Below are 14525 nucleotides of genomic sequence, written 5' to 3' on the forward strand. Positions count from 1 at the left end.
GGACAACACACTCATAAATAATCCTATTTATCAGGTCAGTGACTAAACTCACCCCTATATCGCCTGAGGCCTTCAACATTTCGGCAGTCAACTCCAGACACACATGCTGCCTTCCCCACCCTCATCCTGCCTATTGCCTCACTCACAGTAGCGGTATCAATCAAAGGCCAAGGGCCAGACACTGGATCTGCTGGCTCCAAACCTTCCCTGTCCCAGTCAAACTCCTCATTCAACAACCGGTTATAATGCTCTCTCCATGCATCTTTAATATCCTCACTGTTCACCACTACCCTTCCTTCATCATTCTTCACACACTGCTCACCTATGATATCCCGATTATCCCTCTTCACCTGACCTGCCACCCTAAATATATTTTTCCTTTCCCCATGATTTAGGTTATCAAGTAATTGTCTCTGTGACTCAGACTTTGCCCTGTATACCTCTCTTCTAGCCCTACGCTTGGCAGCCAAATATTCCTCTTTGCTACCACCCTTCTTCCATTCCCGGAAAAGCCTTCTTTTCTCCTTAATTGCAGCTTCTACACCCTCATCCCACCACCAAGTTACTTTATGTCTTGGTGGTCCTCTTGTCCAGCCGCATGTTACATCAGTAACTCTCAAGAAATTGTTCTTGAGGGCTCTGTACTGTTCATTAACGCCTCTGTCTACAGCTCCCTGTTCAGCCACCACTCTCCTCAACTCACTATTAGAAGGCATCCCTTACTATTTGGTTTTTCAGCTTCCATATTTTCCTCCTAGGTACATAAGTCCTCTTTTTCATCACTTGTTCTTTAAGCACCATATCACAAATCAACAGTTTGTGCTGCTGCACACACTCCTCACTTCCTATAACTTTAACATCCCTCACTAACCTCCTATCGGCCCTCCTAACCAGAAAATAATCTCTCTGACTGCTATTTCCCCCAGACTCATACGTAATTAACCTACTGTCCCTTTTCCTAAAATATGTGTTGCACACAATCATATCCGTTGCCTCCCCAAACTCGGGTATCCTTTCCCCTTCTGCATTCCTTAGACCATACGCACATCCCCCATGCACTCCTTCATAACCTTGTGCTGCTTCACCTACATGACCATTTAAGTCCCCTTCCAAAATCACTATCTCATCATCCCGCATACCACCAACTACACGTATTAAATCATCCCAAAATCTATCTTTCTCTGATTCATCCAATCCTGCCTGAGAGCATATGCCGATATAATCGCAGCTATCTTTCTTCCCAACAGATTTTCACTACCAATATCCTATCGCTTACCCTCAAAACATTCATAACATATTCCACCCATTTCTCCGCAACCATCACACCAACACCTCCATATCCGTCTGTCCCCCCCTGCCAAAACAACTTATAGCAACAGTCCTTCCCAACAATCTTTCTGGCTGATCCACCCCTGTACCGGACTTCCTGCAAACACACCACATCCACCCACCTCCTACTGAATGCCTCAACGACTTCCCCTGCTCTTCCCCTCAAACTTCCCACATTCCATGAACCCACCCTCATCCCCATGGGTGATTTACTGTCCTCAGGCTTGCTTTGAAACTTATTTTGTTTTGTCATCTTCAGTATTAATAAAGGGGGACAGACACAGCACAGGTCCCACTCCCTGCACAGTCCCAGGTCCAGGCAATGGATCTGGGACCCCTAGCCCACCAGCTTACCAGTGGCTGTGGTAGTGGCCTCGGGGCACCCCGCCAGGACAGCTACAGGGACACCCTCCAAGCGCGTCTTGGCACTGCTTTTCAATATTGTTTATTATAATACTAGGATATGTAATGTCTTTTAATACTGTTTATTATCATTATAAGACATGCAATACATACTTCTGAGGCAGGATGTTAGTGTTAAGTGGTGTTAAGAGGGGTTCCGGCAATCCTATAGGCTACCCAACACCATGACAGACTCAAATACATTTTCCCCCATAAGGTGTGTTTTTTTTTAACTCACGTTTTCCAACTCACGGCATGAGTTCAGAAGGAAATTACTGTGAGTTAGGCTAGTGCAGTGTTGTTATATTTCACTATATTGGCACTGCAATATTTGCAGTGAAATATATTTTCAAAACCATTTTATAACACTATTTTCCAATAAACTGGACACTCCAGATTATAACAATAATGATGATAATATCACAAATCACGTCACTGTCGCATCACTGTTACTGCAATGTATTTAATAGACAAAGGCACTTAGAGAGAATAGTATGTTTCCAATATATGTACAGTATATATAAATATATAATATTACTATGGTGGGGGGTGTTGGGGAGGGTTTGTTATTGTCATCCTACTACTCCACTGAGCATGGGAAGCTGCCTCAATGCACGCGCTACTTTGAAAAATGGCGGGACTGCAAATGCAGACACCCATCTCTTCGTCACTAGTATTCTTGGATTGCTTATGCGGACACCCGTCTCTCATGGGTTAAGAAAATGTATACTAGATGCAACACTGAGGAAACAAAAGTTTTATAACTAAAATAAAGTACACTACTTCATCATACATATTTCACAAATAAAACCAATATGCTAAAAAAAAAAAAAAAGTACAGTATAGTTATATATAACTGTTCCAACTACAAGCCAGAAAAATTACTATATTAGCTATGCAATTTTTAGGTCTGTTTTCATTATTTCCCATACATTTGCATAATGAATCAGATTTTGAAGACTACCACCTGAAATGGACTATAATCTCTCTGTTCACTACAGTATTCAAATAATTATGACAGCTGCCACATCTGAACTGGGCAAATACCAAACACAGCACAGTACTATTTCATAATTTTGCAATCCAAGGTGGCCTATATAACCTCTTTATATTATTATGCCATGCAAAGTCTACTGTAAATAGCTTACATTCTCTGGTAAGTCAGTTTTCATCATTATACTGTAAGACCATCATAAACTGCATCACAGCTTCAAACAAAAAAGACACTAATAATAAAGGTATACAGTATTTCATTAAATTATTAATCCAGTTTCAAATCCTCTTTCTTTCACATAATTTTTTTTTTTCTTTTTTAATGTGTTTGACTCTGGGCAAAGGCTTCAGGACCTATATCTCAGGGGCAGTAGCCTATCCCAAGTCCCAGTAGTCCTCCTACACCTCCACATGTCACCACTTCGGCACTAACATCCACCGTCCATACTGAATACATGCTAGGGCTGTCTCATACAGGACTGGTGTACTGATATTAGCAGGGGTATTTTTAAGACATGTCGGTGGGCCATCTGGTAGATCAGGAAAGTCTGCTTTCTATGACATTCAAATCCTTAAACTGTCCCCTGCCCCAGTCAGGATTCGAACCTGGGTCCATCAGGACTGCAGGCCGCCTCTGTACCGATTCAGCCACTGTACTGTATTTTCATTCTTCAACACCATCTACCATACTACAGCTATTCTGCATGCAAGATTTCTAAATAGAAACATGCTTTAATAATAATAATAAAAAAAAAGTTTTCTATGCCACTACACAGCAAATACGAATTTATTATATATGTAAAACATGGATCTCACTGCTTCCACTAAGTCATGCAACTCTGTACAAACCTGTTGCACAGTGCTGTGACCTTCAATATGATGACATATTTTTAATTTGTTCTAGTTACTATCAGATGCCTTTATTCAACTTTGGGAAGACATCTTGCAACAAAGTGGTTAAAGTATCACACCCCTTCATTTTGAAAAGTCTTCCTAAAAATGAATAAAATCATCCCAAGGTAGCAAAAATAGTAAAGTGTATGATAAAAGATATCATCATAGTGAAGGGGTATGTAATCAATTAGACTACATATAGCTACAGCATCTAATCAATGCCATACAGAATATGACCATAGTATAAAAACCGAAATCAATATACAGTAATCCCTCATTTATCCTGACGTGCAGTACCTGGACCTGTTCATTATCAGGATACTGGACCTTGACTCTATTAAACCATTATCTGAATTTACTTGCTATTATTCAGATGTCAAAGTCCCCAAGAACTTTGGCCAGCCTGCTGACATGTTCAAACATTCGGTATCGTGGCCGCTGGGCTCGAGCCCTGAATGGAAAATAGGCTGTAACCCACAACTCGAGCTAAAATGTCTGTCCGCCCCTGTACTGAATGGTCAAAGTTGCATGCTGGTCCGATAACTCCCAATGAACCTCCAGCACCAAAGTAATACCACTGTAACCCACAACTGGTGTTAAAATGTCCGTAAGCATCCCTACCGGACGTCCAAAGTCGCGCAGCCACCAGGCTAAGTCTTTCTCAATTGACACCATGCATCGAACACAGACCACAAGACCCGAGTACATGTTCGGTGACAGTGGCCGTCTACCTCTCTACCGAAAGTCCAAAGTCAGCCAGTCACCGGGAGTTTTGTTTCCGAATGGCCATCACGTGTCTAACAGACCACAAGCCACAAGTAAATGTATGGTAAAAACGTCTGTCCACCTTGTGACAGAAGGGTGAAATCCTGCCCACGGCCTCACTTCTCCATCCCCCTCCCGTCCCTCCTCCATACCCTCCCGGCTCCCCCCCCCTCACTCCCTCAGTCCCTCCCCTTCTTCGTGCTGATGGCACCGAGTCATGAGTATTTAAATTTTTTTGTGATTTATTTGAATACTATTGATCGTATCAAAATTCCAAAGTGACCATGAGAAAGCTCATGAAAGTCTGCATCTAGACATGTGCTTAATTCTTGGAAGGCAAAATTTTGCACTAGGATGGTGGGAAGTTATATGAAGGTAAGTTTTACTCCTGAACACTACAGGTATACCCTGGATTAGTGATGCAATTGGTTAAGTAAAAACCCATCGTCAGGCAGAGTATTGTATCTTGGGGTAGATTTAACTTGTAAACTATAGGGATGCATTTTTGAGCCTTGGGTTTCCCCCCAACCAAGTCCTAAACCCACCCAAATGAGCCCAAAAACAAGTTTAAAGGCAATCTAAATGGCCAAACAGCTGTAAAAGAAGTTACCCTAAGCCTAACACCTATAAAGAACTCACTAAAACCAACAAATAAAATCTGAAAATCGTCAAATATAAGTCTGGAAGAAATCAAACTTAGTAAACTGTACCCCAAAATGACAATGTTCACCTCACCTATGACTAAAACATATTACCCTAACCTAAGTCTAAAAACCGTGCATAAATCAACCTATACACAAAATTTTAGTCTAAAATATCATTAAAATTGGTAAAGAAAAATAAAAACCCATCGTTAAATCGGGGTTTGGCCATTGTTAGGCAGGGTATGGTGGTATTTCTACCCCCATCGCTAATCTGTGGTATTGCATCTAGGGGTATCGTATATCGAGGTACAGGTAAGTCCTGGTTAATGAGCAACCGCTTAACGAGAATTCGCAAATACAAGGTTTTGAAATTTGCACCACCGCCTGTTAAATGAGCAGGTAAAATCCCCCCAAATCCCAACTTACGAGAATCGATACGAGGGTCGCGCCGCAGCTGTCATCTATTTTGTGTGTATCAACCCTTTATTCCTGCTTAAAACTGTCTGTCAAAGGTGTTGGCGGTCAGTGGAGGTTACTTGGCTGGTTGTTCACCCCATCCCTATTTTACCTATAATTTGTTATTCTGCTTATATTCATGCTGTTTTTATATTTCAGGTGTATTCTCCTCTTGTATTAACCCCTTATTCCAGCTTTAAATGATCAGAAAGTCAGTTTTGGTAGTTTGGGGACGTTGCTTGGAGGCCTTGCTCCCTAACCCTATTTTTCTCATAAGTTTTTCACTTCGTTTAACAAGAACTTGGCTAACAAGCAAAATCCTTGCTTCCAATTAGCTTGTAAGTTTGGGACCAGCCTGTATACCTGTATTTATTTTCAGCGCATTTCTGTACTTTTACTCATCAGTTTTCTGTTTTTATTAGCTTATTATTATATTATATAAACCAGTGAAAATGATGGTATACCATTTATACCAATTTAACCAATTTCCAGTGCATATCTGGCCGTGGAATTTTTTTGTGGCCCAGGAGCAGTTATCACTGGTGTCAAATAACTGATTTTCCAACTGTCCTGAGGTTTTTTGTGGATGTATGTTGTTTATGCATTGTTTCCTTGGTGTTTAGCATTAACATGGATAATTCTATGTGTGTTTTGATGTCTAAATATGGCAGACTGACCTGAAAACAGTGCCAAAATTAGGAGGGAGTAGTGTGTAGGAGGGGTCCATCTATCTATCCATTGCCAGGTGCCCTAATCCTGCAAAGGGTGGCCGCAGACAAAACGCCTCCATGTCACTCTGTCACCCACCATTTGACTATCCTCCCCCCAACTCACTCCCCCCTCCCTCATATACCTCTCAACTCCATCCCTCCACCTCATCCTCGGTCTTCCCCTCCCTCTCCCTCCTTCCACCTCACCTACATAAACCTTCTTAGTCAGTCTTTCATTCTCCATTCTCTCCACATGTCTAAACCACCTCAGTGTATTTCTCTTTATCTTCTCAACCTCATCCACATCCACCCTACAACGTTCCTTCACTTCTTCATTCGTCAACCTGTCCCTCCATGTCACTTCACATGCTCCTCTCAAGTAACTCATTTCCACTGCTCTCACTCTTAACTTGTTCCCCTCTTGCAAGGTCCATGCCTTGCTTCCATACGTCAGGGTAGGGATCACAATACTATCATGCAGTGACTTCTTAACTTCCATACTCACCTCCCAATTTCTCATCACTGCTTTCAGTGAACCAACAACCTTCCTTCCCTGCTGTACCCTTTCACGCACTTCATCCCCCAACGTTCCATCCTTACTCATCACACTACCAAAGTACTTGAATGCACTTACATTCTCCATATCTTCACCATCCAACCTCATTGTACATTCTGTGATTTCATTCCTCTCAAACACCATAACTTTACTCTTGTTTACATTAACTTTCAGATTCCTCCTCCTACACTATCTATCTATCTATTGCCAGACGCCTCAATCCCGTTTGGGGTGGCCACAAACAAATCGCCTCCAAGTCGCCCTGTCCCCCGCCATTTCACTCCCCTCCTCCCAACTCACACCCCCCTCTCTCATATACTTCTCCACCCCATCTCTCCATCTCATCCTCGGCCTCCCCCTTCCTCTTTCCCCCTCCACCTCACTCACATACACTCTCTTCGTCAGTCTTTCACCCTCCATCCTCTCCACATGGCCAAACCACCTCAGTGTGTTCCTCATAACGCTTCCTATCACATCCACATCAACACCACAACGCTCCTTTATATCCTCATTCGTCAGCCTGTCTCTCCATGTGACTCCACAGGCTCCTCTTAAATAACTCATTTCCACGGCTCTCACTCTTGACTTGTGTCCTTCCAACAACGTCCAAGCTTCACTTCCGTACGTTAGAGTTGGTATCACAATACTGTCATGTAGTAACTTTTTCACTCCCATTCATCTTCACTCAACAATACTGTATCATTAGCAAACAGCAACACCGGAATATTCCAAATCTCACCCTCATTCATTAGAGCCACCCCCACATCCACTGTCCTACCTTGCACCTCCTTTACAACCCCATCCATGTATATATTAAACAGCCATGGAGACATCACACAACCCTGTTTCAGTCCCACACTGAGATAAAAGAACTCACTCAGCTCACCATCCACTCGCACTGTAGCCCTAGCTCCTTCGTACATACTCTTCACAGCACTCAACAATTTCCCCTCCACTCCATATATTCTCAATACCTTCCACATACCTTGCCTATCTATTCTGTCATAAGCTTTCTCCAAGTCCATGAAGGCAGCATACACTTTCTTTCCCTTCTCTAGATCCTTCTCCACTAAACATCTTAGAACAAATATCTGATCTACACACCCTTTTCCCTTCCTAAATCCCCCTTGTTCTTCTCCAACTAGCTCCTCTGTTATATGCCTAACCCTATCCATGAGTATTCTACCATATATTTTTCCAGTCACACTAAGAAGGCAAATACCCCTATGGTTACCACATACTTCTCTTTTCCCTTTTCCTTTGTACAGTAAAAGTCCAATTCTTCGGCATCCAATTCCCTGGCAAATCTGACATTTCGGCAGTTTTGAGAAATAGTCCCACTTACGAAAATCTCTGATCGTTCGGCAGATTTTCCGATTTTTTTCGTCAGTCTTGAAATTCTCCATGAGGACCCTCTACTGCTGGGGACTTCTTCCAGCAGTAGCAGAGTCCAATCAACCCCTTCTATTGTACATATGTAATTAAGGAACCTACTATAAGTTTAGGTAAGTGCATGTGAACTTGTAGGCCTACTGTACCATTACATTTATATACAGTATGTTCACTAATTTCTTTATTTTTCATATTCATGTATAGTACTGTATTCATTACAGTATTGTACAGTATCAAACAGTATACAGTACTCTCTCCAAGCACATCTGTAATGATATGAGTGGTGATGATAGTGTTCACCAAAACATATAAGGTATTGAGTGGGTAGGGTTTTTGATAATTCGGCAATTTTGATTTTTCGGCACTAGCCTGGTCCCATAGATGCCGAAAAATAGGACTTCTACTGTATAAAGGAACAATTATACCTGATTTCCAGTCCTCCAGAACCCTTCCCTCTTCCCAAGCCAATCTACACAACTTCCATATCCATTCCACTACAATCTCATCCCCATACCTCTGCATTCCACCACACACTCCGTCAATTCCTGGAGCCTTTCCCATCTTGATCTTCGTCATTGCTTCCACTATTTCCGCCCTACTGATCTCTTCCTCCCTCCTCTCATCTCTTCTTCTCCTAGCCATTCCCCAACCACTTATACTCGCATTGCTCTCACTCTCTACATTCAACAAATCCTCAAAGTGCTCCTTCCATCTCCTCAATTTCTCTCTCTTCTCCACCAACAATCTATTGTTCCTATCTTTCACTCCCCTACTATTTCCCCTTTTACACTGCCTTACTTTTTTTTACCTCCATCCAAAACAATTTCTTACTCTCCCTCCATTTCACACTCAGATTCCTTCCAAATTCTTCATCCACTTTCTTCTTACTCTCCTTCACCAATCTCTTCACCTCCCTTCTCCTGCTCACATATACCTCTCTCTTCTCTCCCTCATCTTCTCCTCTACCTCTACTCGCTAGCCATTCACTATATGCCTTCTTCTTTTGTTCCACAGCTCGTTTCACCTCATCATTCCACCATGCTGTCCCTTGCACACCCCTGCATCTCCTCCTCACTCCACAAACCACCTCACATGCTGCACCTATCTCTTCCGTGAATATCTTACATACGTCTTCCACCCCTTCCATCTGCTCTAACTCATACCTTCCCAATCTTTCTTCCACTAGGTGGGGTGTTTTTTGGTTTTCAAAGTGTTTTTTCATGGTTTTCTTGGCGTTCAGCATTGCTCTGGATATTCCTATGTGTGTTTTGATGTCTACATATGGCAGACTGACCTGAAAATAGTGCCAAAATCAGGAGGGGTACTGTACATACAGCAGTGTATTGGTAGTGTGTTTTGGTTTTCAATATTTTTTTTTGTATGGTTTTCTTGGTGTTTAGCATTACTCTGAATATCCCTATGTGTGCTTTGATGTCTAAATATCCCTGAATGACTGTAAAAACTGCCAAAGTAAGCAGAGGTACGGTACATATAGGTTAGGTATAGGTTGGAGGTTGGGTACAGGTAGGGTCTGGGTATAGTAGGGGGATATTGTTCATTATCCGGACATTGCCATTACCCCTGACATGACTTTGGCTCTATTCTATTTATCCATCTATTGCCAGACGCCTTAATCCCATAAGGGGTGGCCACGAACAACTCGCCTCCATGTTGCCCTGTCCCCAGCCATTTCACTCCTGCTCCCAGCTCACACCCCCCTCTCTCATATATCTCTCCACTCCATCCCTCCATCTCATCCTTGGCCACCCCCTCCCTCTCCCCCCCTCCACCTCACTCACATACACGCTCCTCATCAATCTCTCACTCTCCATCCTCTCCACATGGCCAAACCACCCCAATGTGTTTCTCCTAACGCTTCCGATCGCATCCACATCCACACCACAGTGCTCCTTTATATCCTCATTTGTCAGTTTGTCTCTCTATGTGACTCCACATGCTCCTCTCAAATAACTAATTTCCACTGCTCTCACTCTTGACTTTCGTCCTTCCAACAAGGTCCAAGCTTCGCTTCCATATGTTAGAGTTGGTATCACAATACTGTCATGTAGTAACTTTTTCACTTCCATGGCTCTATTACGTCGGATAATAGGGGGATTACTGTACCTCCATGAATCACTCATAAGGCTGGAATATTAATGCTCCTTTTAAAGTAATATGTACTGCATCACAAAAATATACAGCAGACCCTCACTATAACACACCCCGACATAGTGGGTACTGGATTTAACAGATGCCATGAAGACCATTGAATTTTGTCAGCTATAGCAAACAATATCCGTTAAATGAGTCACAATACCCTGCACATGTCTTTCCTACCCTTTTTACTCCTACCTGGCCTGAAATTGCCCTCTCTCCATCATGACTGCTGTATTGTGATAACAGACTATAATAATACTATTCCAGTTACGATGAGGTGTTACAACATAGATGTGAAATAAGCTGCAATGGAGCAAAATCATGGGATAGGTTAGTGTAAAATAGGTCTATATATCTATCTATTGCCAGACGCCATAATCCCGTAAGGGGTGGCCATTTGACTTTATTTGTTTTATAGGGAGGGGCACTAACCGTCCACCAACCCACTTGTTGACATGTAGGGAGCACATGTGGTTTGGTTATATGGTTACCACCCAGAGTTGTAAATGGTTTCTTGGCTTACAGGAAACCATTTGTCTTGTCACTCAATGTAAAGCCACCTGTGAAGGAAAGAAAAGCAATAAGAAGTGATAGGAAAGATGGGAGAAATAGGAAGAGAGGGGGGAAGGCACCGAAAAAGAATGATAAAGGATAAGGAAGAAGTAGGCAGCACTACATCAAGTGAGTGGATGATGGTTGCCACCACCTGCCACTATGGTTCAAATTTTTTTAGTATTAAAATATGCTACTGTACTATTTAATTTTCAAAAAGGTGCTTGAAATCCCACCTTGAGGGGGGGGAGGGGGGACCCTTGGATATAATGGACTGTCAGCTTTAATGGACCTGGTTTTCCCCCAATTTGTCCTTTATAGTGAGAATCTACAATATATTTTAGAAATGATTATTAATCCCAGCCCAACAATAAAATTACAAATAATGAACATTGAACACAGTAATAATCCCTTTAAAATTTTTCAGTAATATATCAAATGTTCTCATAAATTGAAATACTGATGCCTATGCTTGCAATAATTCATACCGGTAACAAAAATTAAAATAATGAATTAATTTACACATTACAAATGGTAATGTTAATCAAGAGAGATGTAAACAAACATAAACTGATAGCATAAGAGGCAAAATGGCAGGCAACAAGCAAAGCAGCACAACAAGGCAAGAAACCGTGCTCTCACCTTATTCTGAGCAATTCTTCTGTGCTTTCAGAGGCTAAAACCAACTCTAAGAAGTTGTCAAAGCTGATAAATAAAAACAAAAGATTGAGCAGTTCACCAAGAAAAGTATGACAGTGTGCTACCAAGGCAAAAACATCATATGAGTATCACGTGGAACACAAAAATGTTAACTAGGAAAAACAAAAATTAAAATCTTGTGAGTCCTAGGTAAATTGGATCTACTTGTATATTAGAGTTCCATAAGATACGGCACCATGATTCAAGTCCCATCTACTTTACTGGTGCTAGTTAAGGGAACACTTCACACACATAAGGGAAGTTAAGAGGATTAAGTATTTCAGAAACATAATGGAACTGAAAGAAGGTAACAAATACTGTATACCATACTGAATTTAATACAGCAAACAAAACATACATCACCACAAAACTCTAACTAATCTGCTACTGCCTGGAGCATAAATGACAGATGATATGGTGCTAGAGATTACACAGACTACGACGTCCAAATATGTGTTACTGTCTCCATTTTAGCGACATGTAGGTTTCAGCAGGAAACTGATACAACAGGCTGATTGTCAGAATATTTACAGTAGCAGCCATTCTAAATTATATCGCCAAAAAATTAGCATCAAGGTGCATTTCAAAAGTTCCATGGTATGAGCGACTCAAAAGCCTATATGATAGCTGCATAATAAGGTACTGTACCCTCAACAACAGGTGAGTGAGCATCATGTTTGGAGGAGAAGATTTTAATGACATAGGGATACTTCAGTAATGTGACCAAATGTCATGAGCTCAAGATCCTTTGGCTTCAGTCACTAATGCTTTCTTAACTGCATTGGTTCAAAGTGAATCAATGTTGAAGCTGAGAATAAATGACTAGGATCACATATGCAGTAACATCCAAAAGACCTGTTAAAAAATTACGTAATACAGAGGGGGAGGCACCAAACCAGACATTCTGAAGTGATACTGGGAGGTGAGCTTTGTCAGAAGAAGTGTTATGTAACAGTACAATATAAAGCCTAAATAATACAGATGTAATATTTTTACTTGGTATGGAATACATCTGCTTACCAATAACTACAGCCCACAACTTGTAAGAACATTACACATAATATGTTCTGTATTAATGAAGATAATAGTCATAATGATACTACACTACTCCCTTGCACAATACAAGATGAGCCTGTTGCTAATGGCACCCATGTCTAGCACAATAAATCTGACTACCATATCTATCATTTTTGCCATATTTGGCTCATGGAAACCAACAAAAAACTGATGAACATTTGAACTATGATGTGAATTTCAGGGTCTTGCCCATCTCTGTGTACTACTCAGGTCATGGTTAATGCCTCGAAAGGGGGGGGGGGGTTCAGCATTGCACTCTGTAATATTTTGGGGAGGTTGGCTTGATGTTATAGTATTACACAGAGTGTGGGGTATAAATTTTGGTCGGAAAAAGCATTATGTAATTTTTGAGAGACTCCAAACAGCCTGAGAAGGTCTGAGGTTATTTTAGTGCTATATAATACCGGTATACAAGATTACGGCTACAGGAATTCTATTCTAGATGCTAAATAATGCTAGTCTACTGTACCTAGAGATAGATGTAAGCTGTAACTATGTCATACATTCCATTCTTAATAAGAAGCAAAGAGATACGGTAAATAAATTCTGTTGGATTAGCAAGCAGCATTTATAGGTTACTTTTGGTCACACTTATGTATGAAAAGAAGTTACAGTATATTCTAAGTACAGTACTGTAGTTTGTTTCTTTTGTAATGCATTATGTAAACATCAAGTCTGATGAACCATCTGAACTGACCAACGAATTTCTTGATCCTGCATTTACTCTGGGATGGCCAAAATGTACAACTTGTTATACAGCAATATTATAAAAAATAAAATGACTCATCTCTCATGAATAAAATAGTAGAAAAAACAATTCTAAGAATATAATTCAGACAGGATACAACTGTGAATCTTCTAACAGATACTAGCCTGAGATGATACAGTTTTATGCATAGATCTATGGCCCTCAAGATGAGGTAGAATACAAAGTTAACTCACTTGTAAACTAAAGGATTACATCAACATTACTGCTACGCTTGCCACAGCACAGAAGTCTTTAGCAATAACCATAAACAAAGCAAATAAAGCACAATGACAGTGAATAATAGTGACACCTTCATAAGTAATTAATAAGTGATTTCTTAGTGACAAAGTTTAAAATAATTAGCACTTTGTAACACTTGAATATCATTAATAAGATTGACTCAACAGGCATCAATGGCCCTCGAGATTATGTGGAACACATTTTGAGGGAAGTAACTCGTCCCCTAAAGGTTAAAGACTAATTTCCTTTAGCTAATTCTGGCTACCATCAGACAACTATATTTTTGATAGGAAACATCGCTACCCCAAAGGTTAAAAATAAATGATGAAAAAAGAGGTTCAGTTCATTATTAACTACTGCTACTACTCTGTCTTAAAACTCAGAGGAAAAAATGTAAATAAGAAAAACATCACTAAACAGTAAATGCAAGAGAATATGGGGCGCTTCAAAATGCATGTAGTAAATGCAATGTGACTGCTCTCTTAAGTCAATGATACTGGCACAGCACAGTCTCAACAATTGGGGCTGGGGCCATGTCACAGGCTCCATGCAAATGCTTCTCTCTGTAGCTTGTCAATATAACTTTACGTGATAACTATCCCCCCCTACCCCCCCCCCCCCACACAAAAAAAAAAAAAAAAAAAAAAAAAAAAAAAAAAATCTAAATTTTACTTCCTGCAGAAATGACTCCAATTAATGTACTCAAGCAAAACATATGGTACATTAAAAGGCAAAACTTGCCTTAAGCAAAGTTGTTCTAATCAAGCCTGGGTTGGTTTGGCCAATTATATTCTAAAGTACAGCATACAGTGTGTCTGATGTGTAGGAGTGTTGTGGGAGAAGATGCAGGGATAGACAAGAGACAACAGGTAAAGGATGAAGTATAGCAAGTAACTAGGGTCAGGTAAGGG

General features: G+C 40.8%; 2 protein-coding genes across 2 annotated transcripts in view; one reads left to right on the top strand and one right to left on the bottom strand.

Moving 5' to 3' along the window:
- The window catches only part of mRpS26 (mitochondrial ribosomal protein S26), a 79397-nt gene that overhangs the window by 64219 nt on the left and 653 nt on the right, over window positions 1-14525 (top strand). The window lies entirely within an intron of this gene.
- LOC145407899 (sorting nexin-25-like) overlaps window positions 1-14525 on the bottom strand; it is a 60702-nt gene that overhangs the window by 31425 nt on the left and 14752 nt on the right. Inside the window, exon 7 of the mRNA XM_080278759.1 lies at window positions 11493-11555. Within this exon, the coding sequence (XP_080134885.1) occupies window positions 11493-11555 (63 nt within the window). The remainder of the gene's footprint in view (window positions 1-11492; window positions 11556-14525) is intronic.

The sequence above is a fragment of the Coenobita brevimanus genome, chromosome 74 (genome assembly GCF_032717465.1).
Source record: "Coenobita brevimanus isolate Jiangsu-jjx chromosome 74, ASM3271746v2, whole genome shotgun sequence".
In the NCBI taxonomy this organism is placed as follows: domain Eukaryota; kingdom Metazoa; phylum Arthropoda; class Malacostraca; order Decapoda; family Coenobitidae; genus Coenobita; species Coenobita brevimanus.